Source organism: Colletotrichum chrysophilum, assembly GCF_026319265.1.
Source record: "Colletotrichum chrysophilum strain AFK26 chromosome Unknown scaffold_139, whole genome shotgun sequence".
Lineage (NCBI taxonomy): Eukaryota > Fungi > Ascomycota > Sordariomycetes > Glomerellales > Glomerellaceae > Colletotrichum > Colletotrichum chrysophilum.
The window spans coordinates 91,526-108,925 of NW_026517426.1; the positions used below are offsets into that span (position 1 = coordinate 91,526).

The window sequence follows — 17,400 nt, forward strand, 5'->3', positions numbered from 1 at the left end:
GCGCCCAAAGTAGACTCGCGTCGCCTAAATTCTCACTCCGCACGGCAGATCAAATAAGCGCTAGACCCTGATCATGGCGTGTTTATCAACCAAAGACCCGTTTTCTTGCAGTTCACGTTCGACCCTTAGACTCTTATGGCCGTTACGGACGCGGTTGCCTTCGGATCCGGCACAGGTCTTGGGGCGGTGCAGCTAGCTTTCCAAAGGATCCGGTCTTAACGGCCTGTCTTGCGCGTTCGCGCTCTCTCGACGTCATCTGAAGTTTGATGACATCCATCGTTCGCTGAAGTGCCTCCGTCGTCATTTTTTCACCAAGTGTTTTGCACATCTTCAAAAAAGCTCCAAAATCCTTCAAGCGCCACAGCAGTGCCGCAGTGCTGCAGGTGAGAATTCGCGTTCGCGGGGTATTCGATGGCGCCCCTCATTGGTGCTCTCCAGCAGATTATGGTGGTCAGAAGCTTGCAAGGACGTTCGGGAGATTACATGGCCTGCAGTGTAATGTCACATCAATCGAGATCCAGCCATTCATTTGATCGAATTCGCCGCCCGTAGACAAATGTGAGGGTTTCAATACGCCAGCTTTACGCGCACTTTTCGCACAGCAGATTCGTAAAAGCCTACCGTTGCCGGAAAACTTCTAGATTAGCGCATCATCTGAAGTAGCTTTCAATTTGGGCACCGGCATTGGCTCAACGGCCAGCCAACCTCGTGGCTGCACCTAGGGCATGCGGGCGCGGAGTAGACTGCGAGCCTCCGTCCATTCTCCTAGTCCATCCCAACATGAACTCCCCCGGACCATCCGTAGTTGAACTTTGAGATGGTCAAACTCCGTGCGCAAGTCAAAAGCATGACATGCTTTCCGTAAACAGCAAACAAATCGGAAAAGAGGGACCGGGGTGGCTTTTTCCATGTATCGTGAGGGGCGAAAGTTTACCGAGGCGACGGATCAACGTCGCACAAGATAAGACAATTGAGCAGAGACTGGATTCCTCATATATGTGTTCCGGGAGAGCAAGAGCATATTTATCGAGACATTGGATGACTTTTGCCGAGCCTCTGTGCGTGCAGTTAAGGTTGCCATTAAGGAAGTCATTCGCGACCGATGTCACACAATTGGTTGGCTTAACGATAACGAAGGAAATCAGAAAGGCTGAGCACCGCCTTCGGCGAATACTTGCTTGATTTTTTTTTTTTACCGTAGTTCAAGACCGATTAACTCATGTTTTAGAATTGGTGAATACGCAAGGCAAAGGAGCAAAAGATTCATGAACTTTAAAAGTATCACAGACCTCATCTTTCTCCACGATTGTTAGGTGACACCTCAAGGCACGAGGGTTCTCACGTGCACTCGGGGGCATTGCTTTTCGCGAGTAGATCGGCAGAACTTCGCAAATCTTCTGATCATCTGGGTCAGACCTCTCGGCTGGATAATTGTGAGATTCATTAATCTGACACCCGAAGCACGCCAGTCTCAATACCTCGCTTCCAGATTTGCTGACTGCCAACGTTGCACTGAACGTCAATCCAATCAAAAGTGGCAAGCACGCAATTTGCCCATGAGGCCAGATTTGTATAAGCAAGCGGCTCGGCACGTGGCCCATATTTGGAGTTTCGGAGCGGAAGCCGAATATTCCAATCGGGGTTCTTGGCCTTGCGCGGCAATTTGTGCTCTAGCGAACCAGATTCCGGACGCTAACACGGGACGGCAGCCGGAACCAGAAATCTGTTCATTGCGAGCAATATATCTCTCACAATGGCCTTCCCCAGCTTACCCCAAGTCTGGCGCCATGGATCTGGTGGGGCGGTGATCATGGCCTGAAGAGGCTTCTCGGACGGAGACGTCTCTTCAAGAGCCTCTTGGCTGTGCAAGATCGTTGCAATGTGATGAGGCGCCTTATGTTCCGTTCCTGAGATGGTGATGGAGGCTCCGTGACTAGAAGGAAATGCCATCAATTGCGACTCGGCCATGGAATCTTTAGGGTATAAAAACCACCTCAGTCGCGCTTCTTGATAGTCATGCTTTCGTCTCTGTGATGAGCCTTTTAGCCCGGTGCTAGATAAAAATTTCGCTGCTCGTTGAATTGTCTTTTGTCTCGTTGAAAATGCATTTCGCTTCAATTCTCACTCTCCTCTCCGCGCTGGGCGCTGTCTCGGCATCCCCTCGATGGGGTGTTAGGGGACACCACTTCCGTCGCCAGGGCTCCGTCACCAATGACACGACAAATCCCTTTACCGGCAAGAAGCTTTATGCCAACCCCGATTGGGCGGAGAAACTCGAGCAAACCCATGACGCATTCGTAGCCAAGGGCGACAGCGAGAATGCCGGCAAGGTCCGCACGATTCAGAACATCGGCACCTTTGTCTGGGTGTCCAACACCGCCAGCCTGGTCAACATCGACACTGCCGTTGAAAGAGCCCGTGCCATTCAAAAGGAGACAGGAGAGGAGCAAATTGTTGGCTTGGTGTTGTACAATCTTCCTGATAGAGACTGCAGCGCTGGGGAGAGCGCTGGTGAGTTCAGTAGTGAGGAGAACGGATTGGAGCTCTACAAGGAGACATACATCAAGCCGTATGCCGAGAAGCTGGCTGCCGCGAGCGACTTGACATTCGCAGTAGTACTCGAGCCTGATTCTCTGGCAAACTTGGTTACGAACTTGGCTGTCGAGTTCTGTGCCAAGGCTGCACCGGTGTATGAGGAGGGTATCGCCGACGCCATCTCCAGCTTGCAGTATGACAATGTCCACCTTTACATCGATGCTGCTCACGGAGGATGGCTTGGATGGGACGACAACCTCGCACCTTGTAAGTCACTGACCTTGATCTACACACCTTGGATTCCATTGCTAACAAAACCTCAAAGCGGCCAAGCTCTTCGCCAAGGTCGTCCACAAAGCCGGCAACAACACCAGAATCCGTGGCTTCTCGACCAACGTCTCCAACTACAACCCCTTCAACGCCAACCCGCGCGCCAACTACACTGAGTGGAGCAACTCATGGGACGAGAACCACTACGCTCTCTCCCTTGCCCCTCATCTCGAAGCCGAGGGTCTGCCGTCTCGCTTCATCATTGACCAAGGCCGTGTTTCCAACAGCAGGGAGGAGTGGGGTGAGTGGTGCAACGTCAGCCCTGCAGGCTTTGGCATGCAGCCCGGCACCCCGGTCAACAACACTCATATCGACTCCATCGTCTGGGTCAAGCCCGGTGGTGAGAGCGACGGACGCTGCGGACTTGAGGGTGCTCCGAGGGCCGGAGAGTGGTTTGACGAGTACGTTCAGATGCTCGTTGAGAACGCAGACCCCTCTATTGTTGCAAGCAAAGTCTAGATGCTTGGGTGGGTCGAGAACAGTTTGCAGGATGGAGAAAATCAGCGGAACAGGCCTGAAAAAATAGGCAATTCTCTTCATGTCAATTTCTTCACAGACGTACATACACAATCTAGAAGCTTCCCTCCCCAGTTCTCCTAGACCTTTTCCAAAGACGTTCCCCTGTAATTACCGATTTCCTATGCCCATCCGGCCACCACAATCTCTTCCACCGGATCCTTACATCACGGTCGGGAGGCACGGCCGCATTCAGGAAATACTTCTCGTTATCCTTCGCGGGCCGGTCAGACTTCCTCCCGTCCATGTGAGTCCATTCCAAGATCTCCATGTCAAACTTCGTGACTAGAGTCGCGACTGTGAGCAGAATCTCTTGCTTGGCAAAGTGACGTCCCGGGCACATCGAGACCCCACCACCTACTCACAAGTCAGCTCTACTCTGTATATCTCAAAGATGGGACTTGCATACCAAACGGAAAGAAGTCACTTTGCTTTCCTGCCATGACAAACATCTTTTCTATCTTCACCTCGCCTGTGGTTTCATCAACTTTCTGGATGTGCCTGACATGACGCTCAGCCCAGAACTCCGATGCAGGATGGCCATCTCTAGCCCAAACGTCGTCATCCTGATGCCCAAGGTTCGTTGGCGCCTGAATTAGAGACCCTTTCTTCAAGCGGTAGCCGTCCAAGACCGTGTCTTCCATGATCTCCCGGGTGATCCCGATAGAGACGTGTAACCGCATGCACTCGATGTAGATCGACTGTAGCAATGGCGACGAAATTAGCTTTTGACAGTCAAATCCTCGTTTCCCGGTTTGGGGGTCAATCAACAGCGCCTCAGAGGCCTCGGCACGGACTGCGTCAAAGAGACCCGGGTCTTTGAGAAGTTCCATGATGAACCACGTTGTGACGGGCACAGTGTTCGAATTGACCCTGCGATGCATCAGTTCAAAAGTCATACAGCATATGCTAGAAGCAAACGTACGCAAAGATCGACATCGCAAGAAACCCTGCACGTGTTCGCATCGTCATGTTCTGGTCATAAGTCCACTTCTGAAGATCGCGCGAGTAGCCGCAGCCGAAAGTCGGTTCCCAATACGTATCTGTGCCCAGTCCATGCCAATCAAATTTGTCAAACTCCTGATTCAGGAACTTCTCCGTCATCGCGAGGAGCTTGTCTCGCTCTCGAGCCGGCTTCGGGTTGATCCATTGCGGGAGGCCGTTAAGGACCTGGTGGGAAACGCCGTCAAACTTCCAGAACTGGTCGATGAATCCCGGGTTGATCTCCAAGAGTCTAGTGCCGGCGAGTGACTTGACCGCACTTTCTGCCATGTCTTTTCTCAGGTACTCAAATACCCGAACCGTTGACCATTCTCCCAACGGCTGTTTCTCCAAAGCCTCGCCCAGGAAGTCGATATACTTGCTGGCTAGCTGGGATGTGTTCTCAATGATGGAAAGGTTCTTTGTGGTAATTTGATGTAAAGTGTGCCAGTAGCGCTGGTCCTCAGGCACGTTCTCAAATCCCGCCTCTGGGGTCTTCAGTCGGCCCGTTTTGTCATTGGCAAACCTGGCGACGTCTTGTTCAGGTGACCCCTGGAGCTTCTTCAAGACCATGATCACAAATTTGTCAGAGCTCATGGCGGTCGACTTTCGGAACATTGCTTGGACTTGCTGGCCTCCCTTGATGAGATACACGCGTACCGGTCCAAGACGAAGTTTGACGATATTCTTGGATCTTAATGCTTGGCTGCGCCTCATTAGACGTCTCCCCGATCGTGAATCGAGTGGTGATGATACCTTGCGCGTTGCATAAACGCCCTGGAGTTCGTCATGTACTGGAATGTGTTGCTCACGAAGGGGATCGTCTCAGCCATCGACGGCGGGTCATCTTTGCTATCGGAACGTACAGTCAAGAAGACCAACGGTAGGAGAATGATCAAACCGGCGAGAATAAAGTGATTCATCGCCAAAATTGGCAGGACTTCGGACGACATCGTGATCGGGCCGTACGTGGTTCTTTCTGGAATTCAGTGTGTTCGTGATTCGTGCGGGGTCAACAGATTTACAGCCATGTCTCAAATACGGATACGATAATTAGCGAAAGTCTGGGTTACACAGCGTATCACATGATATGTGTAGACCGTGGTTAGCGAAAACCTACGACCGTAGTAGCTGTTGTTAATTAATTAGCCGCTCCAAGTCGCCGGGTAGCGGCAAAATAGACCAGCTTGCCAATGTGCCACCACATTCTCAGCAGTGAGGCGCAATCAGTGACACTTTCGACGGCTGAGCTGAAGATATTGCACGCGTCTCTCCGCAAACAAATCCTTAATGTTCAATGCACAAAAATTGTCAAAAATGTATCGTTTCTCCCCGAGGTGGGCTCGAACCACCAACCTCCAGATGACCATCCTGATTGTCGTGAACAACCAATTCCGATCGTAACAGTCTGACGCGCTAGCCAATTGTGCCATCGGGGATTAGGTAATGTGCTGCTTGACGATGGAGTCAATTGTCGGCTGCCATATGGATCCGATTGAATGGAGTGGAGCGAAGCTGATGGGGCGTCTGTCACAGACGTCTACCGATCTGTTGGGCGGGACAGACCGCAAGTCAAAGAAAGGCACAAAAGCGGTGCGCTATGAGTAGGTCTAAATCGTACAAGAAATATATGAGGTTGAAGCAAAAAGGAAGTGCGTGTCAGTTTATTGCAATACCAAGTCAGTCAGTGGATTGAATCGTCATAGACGTCTTGTCTTCCCGAATGAAAGCTCTTAAAGTATGGCTCCTTGTAAAGATAAAAGCAAGAAAATCACAAAGAAGTTGGAGAAGAGCTGTTGTGCCGGTTGATGTTGCGAACAGCGCTCAGGTTGAAAAACTCGGAGACTTAACGATACTTTTACCTCGAAGATAGTCTAGCCGACTCGAAGTACACCAGAGGCATTTGATGTGCCTGATGCAAGTATCTTGAGCATTATTGTAAGAATATGTGGAAGCGACAAGCTAAGATGTATGGGCAGACAAATTGCCAAGCCATGCTGAGTTCAAGTTAAGACCTGACCATATCAGCCGGCCTCTACAACAATGCATCACCATGATCCTTTCCAGTCCAAGGAAGCGTCATCTGTTATGGCGCCAAGACTGCATCCAATTAGGTTTGGTCGCGAAATACTTGCCGAGTAGATCCTGCGCGAAGGCGCAGTCTTACTTGCATAAGCGTGCTTTCTGCTTAAATCATTGGACCAGTGAAAAGTCGGGCGGAACCCGTCCCACAATGAATCCTACAACTTGCAAAACGTCTTCAACATTGCAAAAGTGATATATCTGATGTTCGCATTGAGTCGCATCGCAAGATTGGTTCGACGCAAACAGGTTCGACAGGTTTCAATCGTAAGGAAAGCGATGTATCACTACGAGCCACTACCATCGCCGCAGTTCATCCGGCTGGTGAACATCATCCGCGACGACTACAGCCAGCATGGGTTCTCTGTCCGTTTGACGGCTCACTCCCTCCACGACTTACCGCCATTTTGGGCGCTCTCTTACACATGGGGCTCTCCGGATTTTCAAAGCGACGACCCCCAGGATGAGAAAGCGGAGGGAAAGCGTTTCAGCATCAAGTGCGATGGGGATGATATGGAAATCGGTGAAAGCCTCTACGACTTCCTACGACATATGAACGAAGAAATGTTTGCTGCATCGAATCCCTATGGTCCTCAAACGTATGCAAGGCCTTCCACAAACACTCGGCGCTTGGTCTTTCCGGAGAGGCATTTCAACTTCTGGGTCGACGCTATTTGCATCGATCAGCAGAATGACGACGAGAGGTCGGATCAAGTGCAGCTCATGGGAAAGATCTATCAATCCGCAAGTCGCGTCATTGCCTGGCTTGGAAATACGGAACCTAACGATAATGTCAACTGGGTCATCAACGGCTTTGCGCCGATGATGCTGCATGTGTCACGATCTTCGTCAAGACCTAAAGTCATCCAGCTGTGCCAGGATACCGGTCACGAGTTGAATCATCCTAAAGCAGAGGAGCTAATAGGCGCAGGGGTGTGTGCGCGCTGGCGTCGGTCATATGCTGACTTCTTTTCATTCTTTGTGAAGAAGAGATGGCTGACCAGGGGATGGGTCGTCCAAGAGGCGGCAATACCAGAGCCGTACACTGTGGTCTTGTTGTGCGGCAGAAGTCAGTTCTCGTGGACAACCATCAACAACTTCGCCTCGTTCATTCTTAACGTTGGCTGGGACGACACACTGGAGGCAAGTCTTACTGAATCTCTACCAGAATGGAAGGCGAGAAAAGGGACCATCGATCGTCTCTGGAACCCCGTTTCAACGTCCCTACCAGACTTCCAAGAAGAGACCATCAATGATAGCATGGTCGACTGGCAAAACAGGCGCTGGGGCGCGGTCACTGATGAGGAGGTGCGACATGCGGAGGTCTTGCACAACTTTCACCGATTACGATTCTATGAGTTTCAGAACCCGTTGGACCACATCTACGGCACCCTGGGCTTGATGCCCCTGATTCTTGGACCTAAGTACCCTCTCGGGGTGACCCCGAGTTACGATATTTCCGTGGAGCAAGCTTTCACCGACGTCGCGACGTGGCTGATCCCACATCTGCCCAACTTGGATATCCTAGGTCTGGCAGGCCTTGCCCTAGGAAGAAGCGGTGCCTTGCCCTCATGGGTGCCCGACTTCTCTTTTCATGGCCCAGCGCGTCACACTTCTTTGCAGAGGGCGCGCCAGATAAGGATGAAGTACGCTCGCTGGTACGGACCGCTCGACGCCACACGCACGACAAGCCTCTTCGAATCCCCGAAACCATTCGCTCGTATCGAGAGATCTAGACTGAGACTCGAAGGCAGTCGCATCGATAACATCAAGAAGATACACAAGCTACATCACGATGACCAGGGAGTCCTTTGGAACGTCTCCTGGATTTTGGACTTTTGCAATCGAAATGACGCCTACATTACTGGAAGTGAATCGCCAGCTGAGGCCGTTGTGCATACACTTAGCGCAGACATTAGGCCAAGAGTCATATTGAAAAAGGACTACAAAGAGCGAAGTGAGGATTGGGTTAGGGACTGCATAACATATAATTGGCTGCTAAGTCAAGATGGTAAGAAACCGGTTCTCCCCGCAGGAGTTAAGAATAGAAACCGGAGGAAACCTTTCATGACAGTAGACGACGCTCTGGAGAGGGGGTCTCAGGATGGTTTCCGCTCTAGCCTGATTGACAATCACATCACTAAAGTCATTGATTTTGTCACACCCGGACGGCAGGTTATAATCACTGAAGGAGGCTTCCTGGGCCTCGGGCGTGCCGAGGCGCAAGTTGGAGATGAAATTTGGCTGATGCGAGGTGGAAGGATGCCGTTGATTTTAAGAAAGTCAGGCAGGACGGGTGGAGTTGGTGAGGATTACCTCCTGGTAGGGGAAGCATATATCCACGGGATCATGCATGGAGAGATGATGAATGACAGGCTGAGGCAGAGTTTCCAGGAGGTTGTGATTGTCTAGATAAACCTCCAAGAACTTATATGCAGCGACAGAAATGTTTCTTCACATCCCCCTTCATGCCAAGCATGTTCAAGAATCCCGCCATCAGATGGGTATTTGTTGAAAGCGCGGACATCACTCAAAATAGTCCGCGTCTACATTTGGGCAAAACATGCAACCCACGTTACCCAAAATAGGTGGCTTGAGGTCAGCCCCAGGCCACACAATAAACTGCTTCGGTGTCATGCGGCGGTTCTTTTCACAGAGCGACGTTCTGCCAGAGAAGAGGTCAGTCAAAAGTACGGTTGACCAGCTTTGATTACTCACCGGTAAAACCAACACTCGGCACCTTGTCTCATCCGGATTGATTTAGTCTCCGTTTGCCACTCGGACGCCATAATCACGAACTCGTCTGGGGGATAGCAATGAGTGATGCATTTCCCTCTGTACTTGGGTTCTTTGCAGAACGAGACGTAGTGGCATTTTCCTCCCTCGCGTTTCTCAATGGTTTCGTTTCCTTGAAGCTTTCCAACCACCATGTCCGTTTCGGTCAGGCGCCGAGAGTCGGAGGAGTAAACCGGGGCGAAGATAGTATAATCTTTCACGGGCTTTGCGGTGGCCCTGCAAGTCAGAATGCTCAAAACCAGTAGTCGCATGAGCGTCGAGAGCATGGTCGTTGGTGTGCAATCGTCATGATACGAGAGGCATCATCGTCGGGATCTTCGCTGACAGCTTCTCTCCGAGACCATCGGGGAGACTTTATAGTTCGCAGTTGCATGTGTCAACGAGAAATGTAAGGGTTGAGATCGAATAAAGAACGCATGATTCCACGGCATGTTGGTCGTTACTCAAACGGAGCTTGACGAAGAGCTCAATGGATCATTCTCAATCAGCAAGCCATGTACGGATATTTAATCTCACACGGCCAGCCTTTGCACAACGTCCAGACTAAGTCTTACCATTTCTTCGCCAGGTTGGAACGGATTGGCTGTACTCATGAAATTTGCCGTTCGAAGGAGAAAGTTTTGTCGTCATTAGTAAGGCCGAGATTGAGACACCTATTGAGGCAAAATCGGAAAGCAAACTCATTCTTCCCTAGCTGATACTAAACATACGTCGCTCTTACTGTATGAAGTTACCACTGGGTTAAGATCAAAGCAAAGCAGTGGCCAAGTTTGGCTAGAGTTGCACGTTTGCGGCACGGTAGTTCAGGCACACAATCATGGACATGACTGAGTTGCAGTTGCTTGGCAGGAGTTGCAAGATGAAGAGCCACAGTTGAGAATAGCGCCGAAATGAGTTGGTTGGGCAAGTTGCAACAGTGAGCCTTGAATGTCGCTTTGGGGGCCAATTTCGCAGGTCACAATAGAGATTGAGGCAGCCTACCCCAGATTTTCGGCCCTGTAAGCCGAGAGTCGCTTCTAAGACGGGGCCACAAATGGGGCTGCTAATCTTTTGACATCGGCTGAAGCCCAGCTTGGCCCGACATGAGTCTTGACTGGCTATCGGGAAACGAATGAATCAAGTTTCACTGTCATCCGTATCAATGATAATTTGTTGTTGTTCCTACCTTGAGCGACATCATGTGGTTGACGGATTTCATCCCGTCGGCAAAATGTCACCTCTGCCAAGCCGGAGTTATGGCAAGTCATCAGCGCCGGGTTGAATTGGGCCCCGCCGCACCCGCGACGATGTCCTGCGACGCGCCCACGAGACGATCAGGAGACGAAATGACACCAAATGCGCGTGGCGGGGTCTCGAATTCTCAATTGCTGGCTCGCGCGGCAAAAACACCAGCAAACGTCGATGATTTCCCCCTCTTTGCGGCGACCTGCTCATCTCCAATTTCCTTCTCTGCGGGGACCTTTTGCCATTTGCCATTGTTTCCCGGCTCGTCGAGTAAGATGGCTGCAAATCCGTACTGTTTGTACGGACATCGAAATGAGGCGCTCTGCCATTGCTCAATGGGCGATGCCCCTTTTGTGCAAGTGTGCGGCGCGGCGGTAAGATGACAGCCATGGTTGGGCGTCCTTTACGAGGCGCCACGCCGCAACGCCGCGTTCAAAGGAACAGGAAGGACGCAGCGCCATGGCTCGATTGAGTCGATTCATTGAAAAAAGGGTGAACAAGAATAAGTGAGGAGGATCGAGGAGGATGGCTTGAAAATTGGCTGAAGGCTGGACGACCAGTGACCGCGCGTGGGAGCCCGAGTATCGGGAATCGCGCCCCTGCCGGACGCCCAATAGCCCGGCCGTACGCCTGTCTCAACGGTCCGGTTCGGGCAAACCCCCTTACATAGGGCCATTATGAGGTTTTGGAGGGGGGCACCAGTTCGTGGGCACAAAGGCGCAGGACTCAGGGGCAGAGCCGAGAGAGGAATCGGCTCAGACTGTGCCGCATAGTGCTTAATTCTCTCGCTTAGATTGACGCTACGCCACGCGACCTTGCCAATCCAAGACATGCGATCCGTGTCATAATTGCTGTCTTGAGTCTTACGTCCGCTGTCGTTGAACCGCACATGGGCCCTTGAGGCCGTCCAAGTCAACAGGATTGCTAAAAGTAAAATACGAACTCCTCACACGATATCTTTCTCTGGGCTGACGGAGCCGAGAGTCGGTCCCCCGGGCGAGAGACTCCACTACTCCTGCGGCCCAGCAACTTGGCTGCCTGTCGCCAATTTGGCAATTTCCCATGGTTTGAGCTCGACTCGAGGTGGACGCGCGAAAAAAGTGCACATAATGCTCGCGATGCCCCCCTAACTCAGACCTCGGCCTTTCAGGATCTTTTTCGTTCCCTCACCGATCCCAGTCACTCTTTTGTATCGTATCCCGGATCAGAAAACTCCACAGAAAACATGCGCTTCTCTGCTGCTCTCGCCCTCGCGGCCCCTCTGGCTGTCTCCGCCATCGAGTTCACCAGCCCGTCGCTCAACTCCACCGTCACCAAGGGCTCCAAGTACGAGCTGAGCTGGGACACCGTCGACACGGACCCTTCCGTCTTCAGCGTCTACCTCGTCAACTTCGTCAACTGGCCTCCTTCCTACACTCTGTTGGCCCAGAACATCGAGACCGCTTCCGGCGCCGCCTCCGTTGACGTTCCCTGCTCTGCCATCAACTCTGGTGGCTACCAATTGTGAGAACTCCCATTTTCCTTCTGTCTCGAGGCGTCGTTTCGAGGTTTGCTTTTCTTCAGCCCAGCCCCTGAAAGGGCTGATCCCCCCTCAGTCTGTTCTAAACAGGGGTACTCGACGAGTCAGGTGTCCGTCATCTTAAATGAAAAGCGGAGCACACTACCACAACTCGGCAAGGGCCTTGCCTTCACGGTTGGCTCTTCCGTCATTGGGCGGAGCACCTGATACAGAGAGATTGTTGGCTAACATCCTGTCCCTTCGCGAATCACAGCAACGCCATCAACGGCACCAACGTCTACGTGATCTACGCGCAGACGCCCAAGTTCTCCATCTCCGGCGACGACTGCACCGACCCCACCCCGATCGGGGCCGAGCCATCCACCTGCGCGCCGCCGGCCACCGTCACTGTCACGGTGAGCAAGACCCTCTCCAGATCCAACTCCACCGCGACGGCGACGGGCGGCATTTCGGCGGCTCAGCAGGTCACTCCGACGCCCGCCGTCGTCACCCAAGTGACCACTGTTTACCAAGGCGTTTGTCCTGACACCATTGGCTGGTCTGCAGGCTACAATCACCCCGTAACTCTGACGAAGCCCCCTCGCGCCCCCAACTCGCCCGAGCCCACCGGCTCCTTCGGCGGCGCCGACGACAACGTGAAGACTGTCTACAGGACCACTTACCTGCCCCTCGAGCTGGCCCCGACCGCCTGCGGCTGCTAAGCGCGCACACAGCTCACCGCGAACGAAAAGGTTCACCGGAATCTTGACAGCGACAACGACGACGACAACGTCATCACGTAAACTGTGGCGAAACGAAGTGGAGGACCGGAGTGAAGGTTTGGGGGAAGAAGGAGGCTTGCTTATTTCTTATGTCGCGCCCTTTTTAAGGCGAAAAACTTCTTGGGTGGTGACGGTTTGGTGTAACATTGAGTGGAAAGAGTTGAGAACGAAGCATGGTGCGTGGCGGGAGTGTGGCCGATCTTGAGATCACTTCAATACCCCCTGAAGCACTTCCTACAAACCTGGTGTCCCTCAATCTTCTGTGCGCGCGCGACTTGTATTCTTCGTAATGTCTGACGGCCTCACGACGAGAGAAAGAAGAGACGAAAAGAAGTTAAGCCTAATTGAATTCCGGAGGGGTAGTATTGTAACCCTGCCCTTCGCAACAACAACAAACATACCCATGGTCAATTGAACTTGTCTCGGAGAGTTGCACAAAACAACCGCCTACGGAATAAACACCAGGGCGACCCCCGGTAACCCAATAATAGCCCGCGCTGCCGCAGCTCCGCGACGCCAAGCCGTGCCGAGATGGTGGAGGCGGTAGCAAGTCAACTCCAGACGAGCCACTTGCGGCGCCGTCCGATGTTGGCCCAAACCAATCCAAATTCATGCGCACCGGGCTATTTTGCGAGCGTTGTTTATCCCCCCTCGGCTCCGCTGACGTGTGTTTTGCAACCAACCTCTGTCGTTCTTAAACAATGGAACTTTTAGCGTGACTCTGCCGATCCAACCTGCTGGGTTTTGGGCGGATGAGGGGACCTTTTCAGGGCAAAGATGGTTGAAAGACTGCAAAGTCTAGATCTCGCAGGGCCCGAGCCCCGGGGCCGTCCTTGTTGTAGGAGGCTTCATGCGGCTCGCGATCTCCAATGTCACGCTCTCCGGGCCGGATTCACGTCCACGTCAGCCAGGGTGGTTGAGGGGGAGGAGGCAGCCGCAGAACATGTTCTCACTGTCTTCTCTGACGACATCTGATTCTATATGCCGTTCCCCGAGTAATATGTGGGACTAACACGCCGGTTCCCTCTTTTTTCCCCGGACTGTTCATCACTTCATCTCGTCTGTCGGGCCCGTCAACTTATCTCTTCTCGTCTCTCATTCTTTTATTGGCGGTACTGAGGCTTGAGGCTTCGTCGCTTGGTTTTGTAGTCGGTTTTATTTTATTTTATTATTCTTTCAATTTCTTCTTCGACGTTTCACTTCTTTGCTGCTGGGCGGCCCTTCTTGAACTTACAGTCACTTCTGGGATCTCATTCGTCCCGGCAATAATGCGTTTCTCACCTCTTGTTGCCATTACCCTCTTGGCACTTGGCGAGGGGGGGCTTTGCGATGATCGCCAAGAAAGCCAGTTGAAGATGTTTGGTGTGAGTTACTACCATGTGCTACACACTACCAAGACATGATCATCACCTATGTCTATCCCAATCTGCCTGAACAACCACCTAACACTTCATCCCCCTGATAGGGTAGCGTTGCCGGCCGTGCAGCTGCTCTCGTGAGACCCAGCGTCGACAAGCCGTCAGTCACCAAGAGGCAAATCAGTTTCTCGGGCGGTGGTATCAACATCGGCGGAGCAGGAGGTCTTCAGCTCGGCGGCGGTGGCAAAGGAAAGGGCAACGGTCAGGCCGGAGCGGCGGCAAACCAGACGGCCAACGGCGGTGGAAACGGCGGTCTCTCCGTCGGAGGAATCCAGCTCGGCGGCAAGAAGAATGCAGGCAGCACTGGTAACAGCGCCCTCGATGCCTTCCTGAACGTGGCCAATGGAAAGAAGAACGGTACCGCCAACGCTGGAGGTGCGGCTGGAGGCGCAGCTGGAGGTGCGGCCGGCGGCGAAGGGAAGGGCAAAGGAAAGGGCAAGGGAGAGGGTGGACCAGGAGCTAACCCAGGCGAGGCGGCAAAGGCTGAACAGGGCCTCGGTTCGAATCCTGGCGAGGCGGCCAAGCAACAGGAGGCTGCGAAGGAGGCACAGCGGAAGGGCAAGGGCAACGGCGCTGGGACCGGGGCCGCTCCGCCGGCTGGTGAGGGACAAGCTCAGCCCGGACAGGCCGGTGAACCGGCGAAACCTGCCGGTGAGGGACAGGCTCCACCCGCACCGGGCGGCGAGGCGGCGAAGCCTGCTGGCGAAGGTGGCCAGCCGAAGGCAGTTCAAGAATCGGAGCAGTTTAAGGACAATGCCGGCATCACCGTTGGAGCCGACGGCCAGGTCCAGAATGGTAGGAATGCTTCAACCGTCCTGGCTTGACTTACGACTAACATCATCAACTTAGTTGGCGGCAATCTTGGCATCACCAAAGGCAGCGATGGCAGCACCTCTGTTGGCGGAAAGTCAGGTATGATCTACCCTCGCCTTCAACCTTGAGAAGCGCCAATTGATGATGAATCTTAGGTATCAACATTAGCCCCGGGGGTGCTCAAAGACAAGGCAAAGGCAAGGGTAACGGACAGCAAGCCGCACCTGCCACGCCACCAGCTGAGGGACAGCCGGCTGCTCAGCCCGCCCCTGCCGAGCCTGCCGCCCAACCCGCAGCTCCTGCCCCGGCACCGGCACCGGAAGCGGCCCCACCTGCAGCTCCGGCTACTCCCCCGGCACCGGAGGCTTGAAACCCCTACACTCGTTTACGAGAACCTTGTTAATATAGTTATAATTCAACGAGTGTTCTCGATTGGTTCCAATCAAACCAAAGATGTTTTCTGTGCTTCGTGACGTAAACAGCTTGAACCATTGCTGGCAACAACACCTATCACAATTGACTCATCCCGACCACGCCGACGACTTCAGGTCCCCGTTTCAGAATGCAGACTGCTAGACTCGGTAACTGCTGTCTCTCTCCACCGCTTCATTTGATCGTACGAAGACGTTGTTGCCTCGCCATGTTTCATCTCGTCTTTGAATGAGACCCCAGGTGATCTTAGTGTCCGGAGATTCGCATCAAGTCGTGTCCAATCGAGACCGTTTCAATGTCTCAGAAAGCTTTGCCATTGCGCCAATGGTTTCGTTTGGTCCCCATTGTCTACTATTCCGGAGGCGGTATACAAGACTTAGCGACTGGCCATATTCCGAAGCCATGAAGCAAACTATTTCCAAACAGCATTGTGATTAATGTGAAGTCCATGCTACTTCTTATGAATACAAATCATTTGGTAAGAACTCTTTAATCATAAGACCTCAAGCACAGTAAGAAATGAAGCGTGTACAGAAAGCTCAGCAGGAATCGAGCTTGATGAAGTTCACGGCTGAAGATGCGGCTGAACGTTGAAGATGGAAGGGCCGGCAGGCAGAAGAGAGACGGAGGGATCAGAATATCGCCAACGCTCTTTCTGCAGCTTTACCTGAGGCTCAAAATCATCCGTTTCGTCGCCGATATCTTCGACCAAATGGCGGGAAGCTATGAAGCCTGCAGCTTTCAATCGCCGTTTCCTTTACCCCGTCAACTGCGGCATGCTGCCAGTGCATAAATGAGCGCGGGCATAGCAAATCGATAGTTATTACAAGTGATCAACAGCGTTTTAAGCCAGCAAGAAGATCATCGACGCGGCACTTGGAGAAATTGTGACGATTCGCGGTGGCATCATGTGGAAGGCGATGGGACAGCCTGGAGACGGTCATATCGGCTGTCCGTGGGAATATGAATCTCGCATTCCTCAGCCTGAGAAGGAGAAGAAAATGATTGTGTCCTTTACAAGCGAGATCACAGACCCTACAACTTCACTGGCTTTGGCGAGAGTCGGTCACGTAGTTGTGTGTCCACGTCACGATGTTTTCACTTACCTCGGGCTGTTCAGTCGGCCGTTCTCCAACAACTCTGAACTTTAGTTGAGCCAGTGTCCCAACCAGACAACTTCGTCCGCCAATCATGTATCCAGTCTTCTTCTTTTGGGCATATCCAGCCTCTTTCTGACCCCTGACCTCCATTTCTCCATCGGCTTCACGAGTTCGCACGCAGTCAACGGCCACTCATCATTGATCGGGCGTCTTCGATATGTGTCCATGGGTCGTTGGGCATTGTTGAAAGCGGCCGGTGCGCACTCTGGGCGTGATGATTCGTCAGATTTCGACATCGAGGCTTTTCTTTCTGTTGTCCAACATTTCGATTCTCTGACCGCTCATTGCTGATCACCGCTGCGTCTCCCAACTCCCCATTCTCAACGCGTTGAGGCCTAGCCACGGGAGGCCCCGTTGGTAACTGCATATGCAAAAGCTCCATAGATAGTCTCTCGAAGAACGGTCAAATTCCGCTGGCACAAGTCCGAACGCATAGCGCCGACAAAGATCGACGTTTCCGAAGAGTGTTCTTGGTCCCTGAATCCGAGGACGTGGATGCCCGAGTTGCTAGAGCCTCGCGCTTGGCCAAATCGCGGATAGAGCGCCAACGGCCCCTGAGTGCTTGGTAAGAGGGCATCAGCACACATATGTAGGAGAACCAAGATGTCCCAACGGATGGTACTGACTCCAGCCATGTCTCAAATCCTTCCAAAAGGGAGCAAAAGCAGGATTCTGGCCCGCTTATCGAGCTAGGTGCGATTCAATAGGCTTCCGAAAACTGCAAGACGCGCCTTCAACCATCGGAGAGCTGAACACTGAAAATTCGATATCGACAAGGGGAATTACTCGTGAACAGTACCCTGATGCCCAACGTGAAGCGCAAGAACCAAGTG

General features: G+C 52.7%; 5 protein-coding genes and 1 non-coding gene across 6 annotated transcripts; 4 read left to right on the forward strand and 2 right to left on the reverse strand.

The window, feature by feature from the left end:
• Window positions 1–2,102: 2,102 nt before the first annotated feature.
• CEL6B (1,4-beta-D-glucan cellobiohydrolase cel6b) lies at window positions 2,103–3,324 on the forward strand (the record flags this gene model as incomplete). The annotated part of the gene is made up of 2 exons (XM_053184074.1): window positions 2,103–2,802; window positions 2,861–3,324. The coding sequence occupies 2 exons, from the start codon at window positions 2,103–2,105 to the stop codon at window positions 3,322–3,324; spliced, it is 1,164 nt and encodes a 387-aa protein (XP_053031990.1).
• Window positions 3,325–3,755: 431 nt separating this feature from the next.
• Window positions 3,756–4,980, reverse strand: COL26b_011405 (uncharacterized protein; the record flags this gene model as incomplete). The annotated part of the gene is made up of 2 exons (XM_053184075.1): window positions 3,756–4,254; window positions 4,307–4,980. The coding sequence occupies 2 exons, from the start codon at window positions 4,978–4,980 to the stop codon at window positions 3,756–3,758; spliced, it is 1,173 nt and encodes a 390-aa protein (XP_053031991.1).
• A 710-nt stretch (window positions 4,981–5,690) lies between these two features.
• Window positions 5,691–5,801, reverse strand: COL26b_011406. The gene has a single exon. It is a non-coding gene; the product is annotated as a tRNA-Asn (tRNA).
• A 922-nt stretch (window positions 5,802–6,723) lies between these two features.
• Window positions 6,724–8,180, forward strand: COL26b_011407 (uncharacterized protein; the record flags this gene model as incomplete). The annotated part of the gene is made up of 2 exons (XM_053184076.1): window positions 6,724–8,002; window positions 8,068–8,180. 2 exons carry the CDS (start codon window positions 6,724–6,726, stop codon window positions 8,178–8,180), a joined length of 1,392 nt encoding a protein of 463 aa, XP_053031992.1.
• Window positions 8,181–11,689: 3,509 nt separating this feature from the next.
• COL26b_011408 (uncharacterized protein) lies at window positions 11,690–12,684 on the forward strand (the record flags this gene model as incomplete). The annotated part of the gene is made up of 2 exons (XM_053184077.1): window positions 11,690–11,967; window positions 12,237–12,684. 2 exons carry the CDS (start codon window positions 11,690–11,692, stop codon window positions 12,682–12,684), a joined length of 726 nt encoding a protein of 241 aa, XP_053031993.1.
• A 1,415-nt stretch (window positions 12,685–14,099) lies between these two features.
• Window positions 14,100–15,345, forward strand: COL26b_011409 (uncharacterized protein; the record flags this gene model as incomplete). The annotated part of the gene is made up of 4 exons (XM_053184078.1): window positions 14,100–14,108; window positions 14,210–14,957; window positions 15,012–15,074; window positions 15,131–15,345. 4 exons carry the CDS (start codon window positions 14,100–14,102, stop codon window positions 15,343–15,345), a joined length of 1,035 nt encoding a protein of 344 aa, XP_053031994.1.
• Between the last annotated feature and the right edge of the window lie 2,055 nt (window positions 15,346–17,400).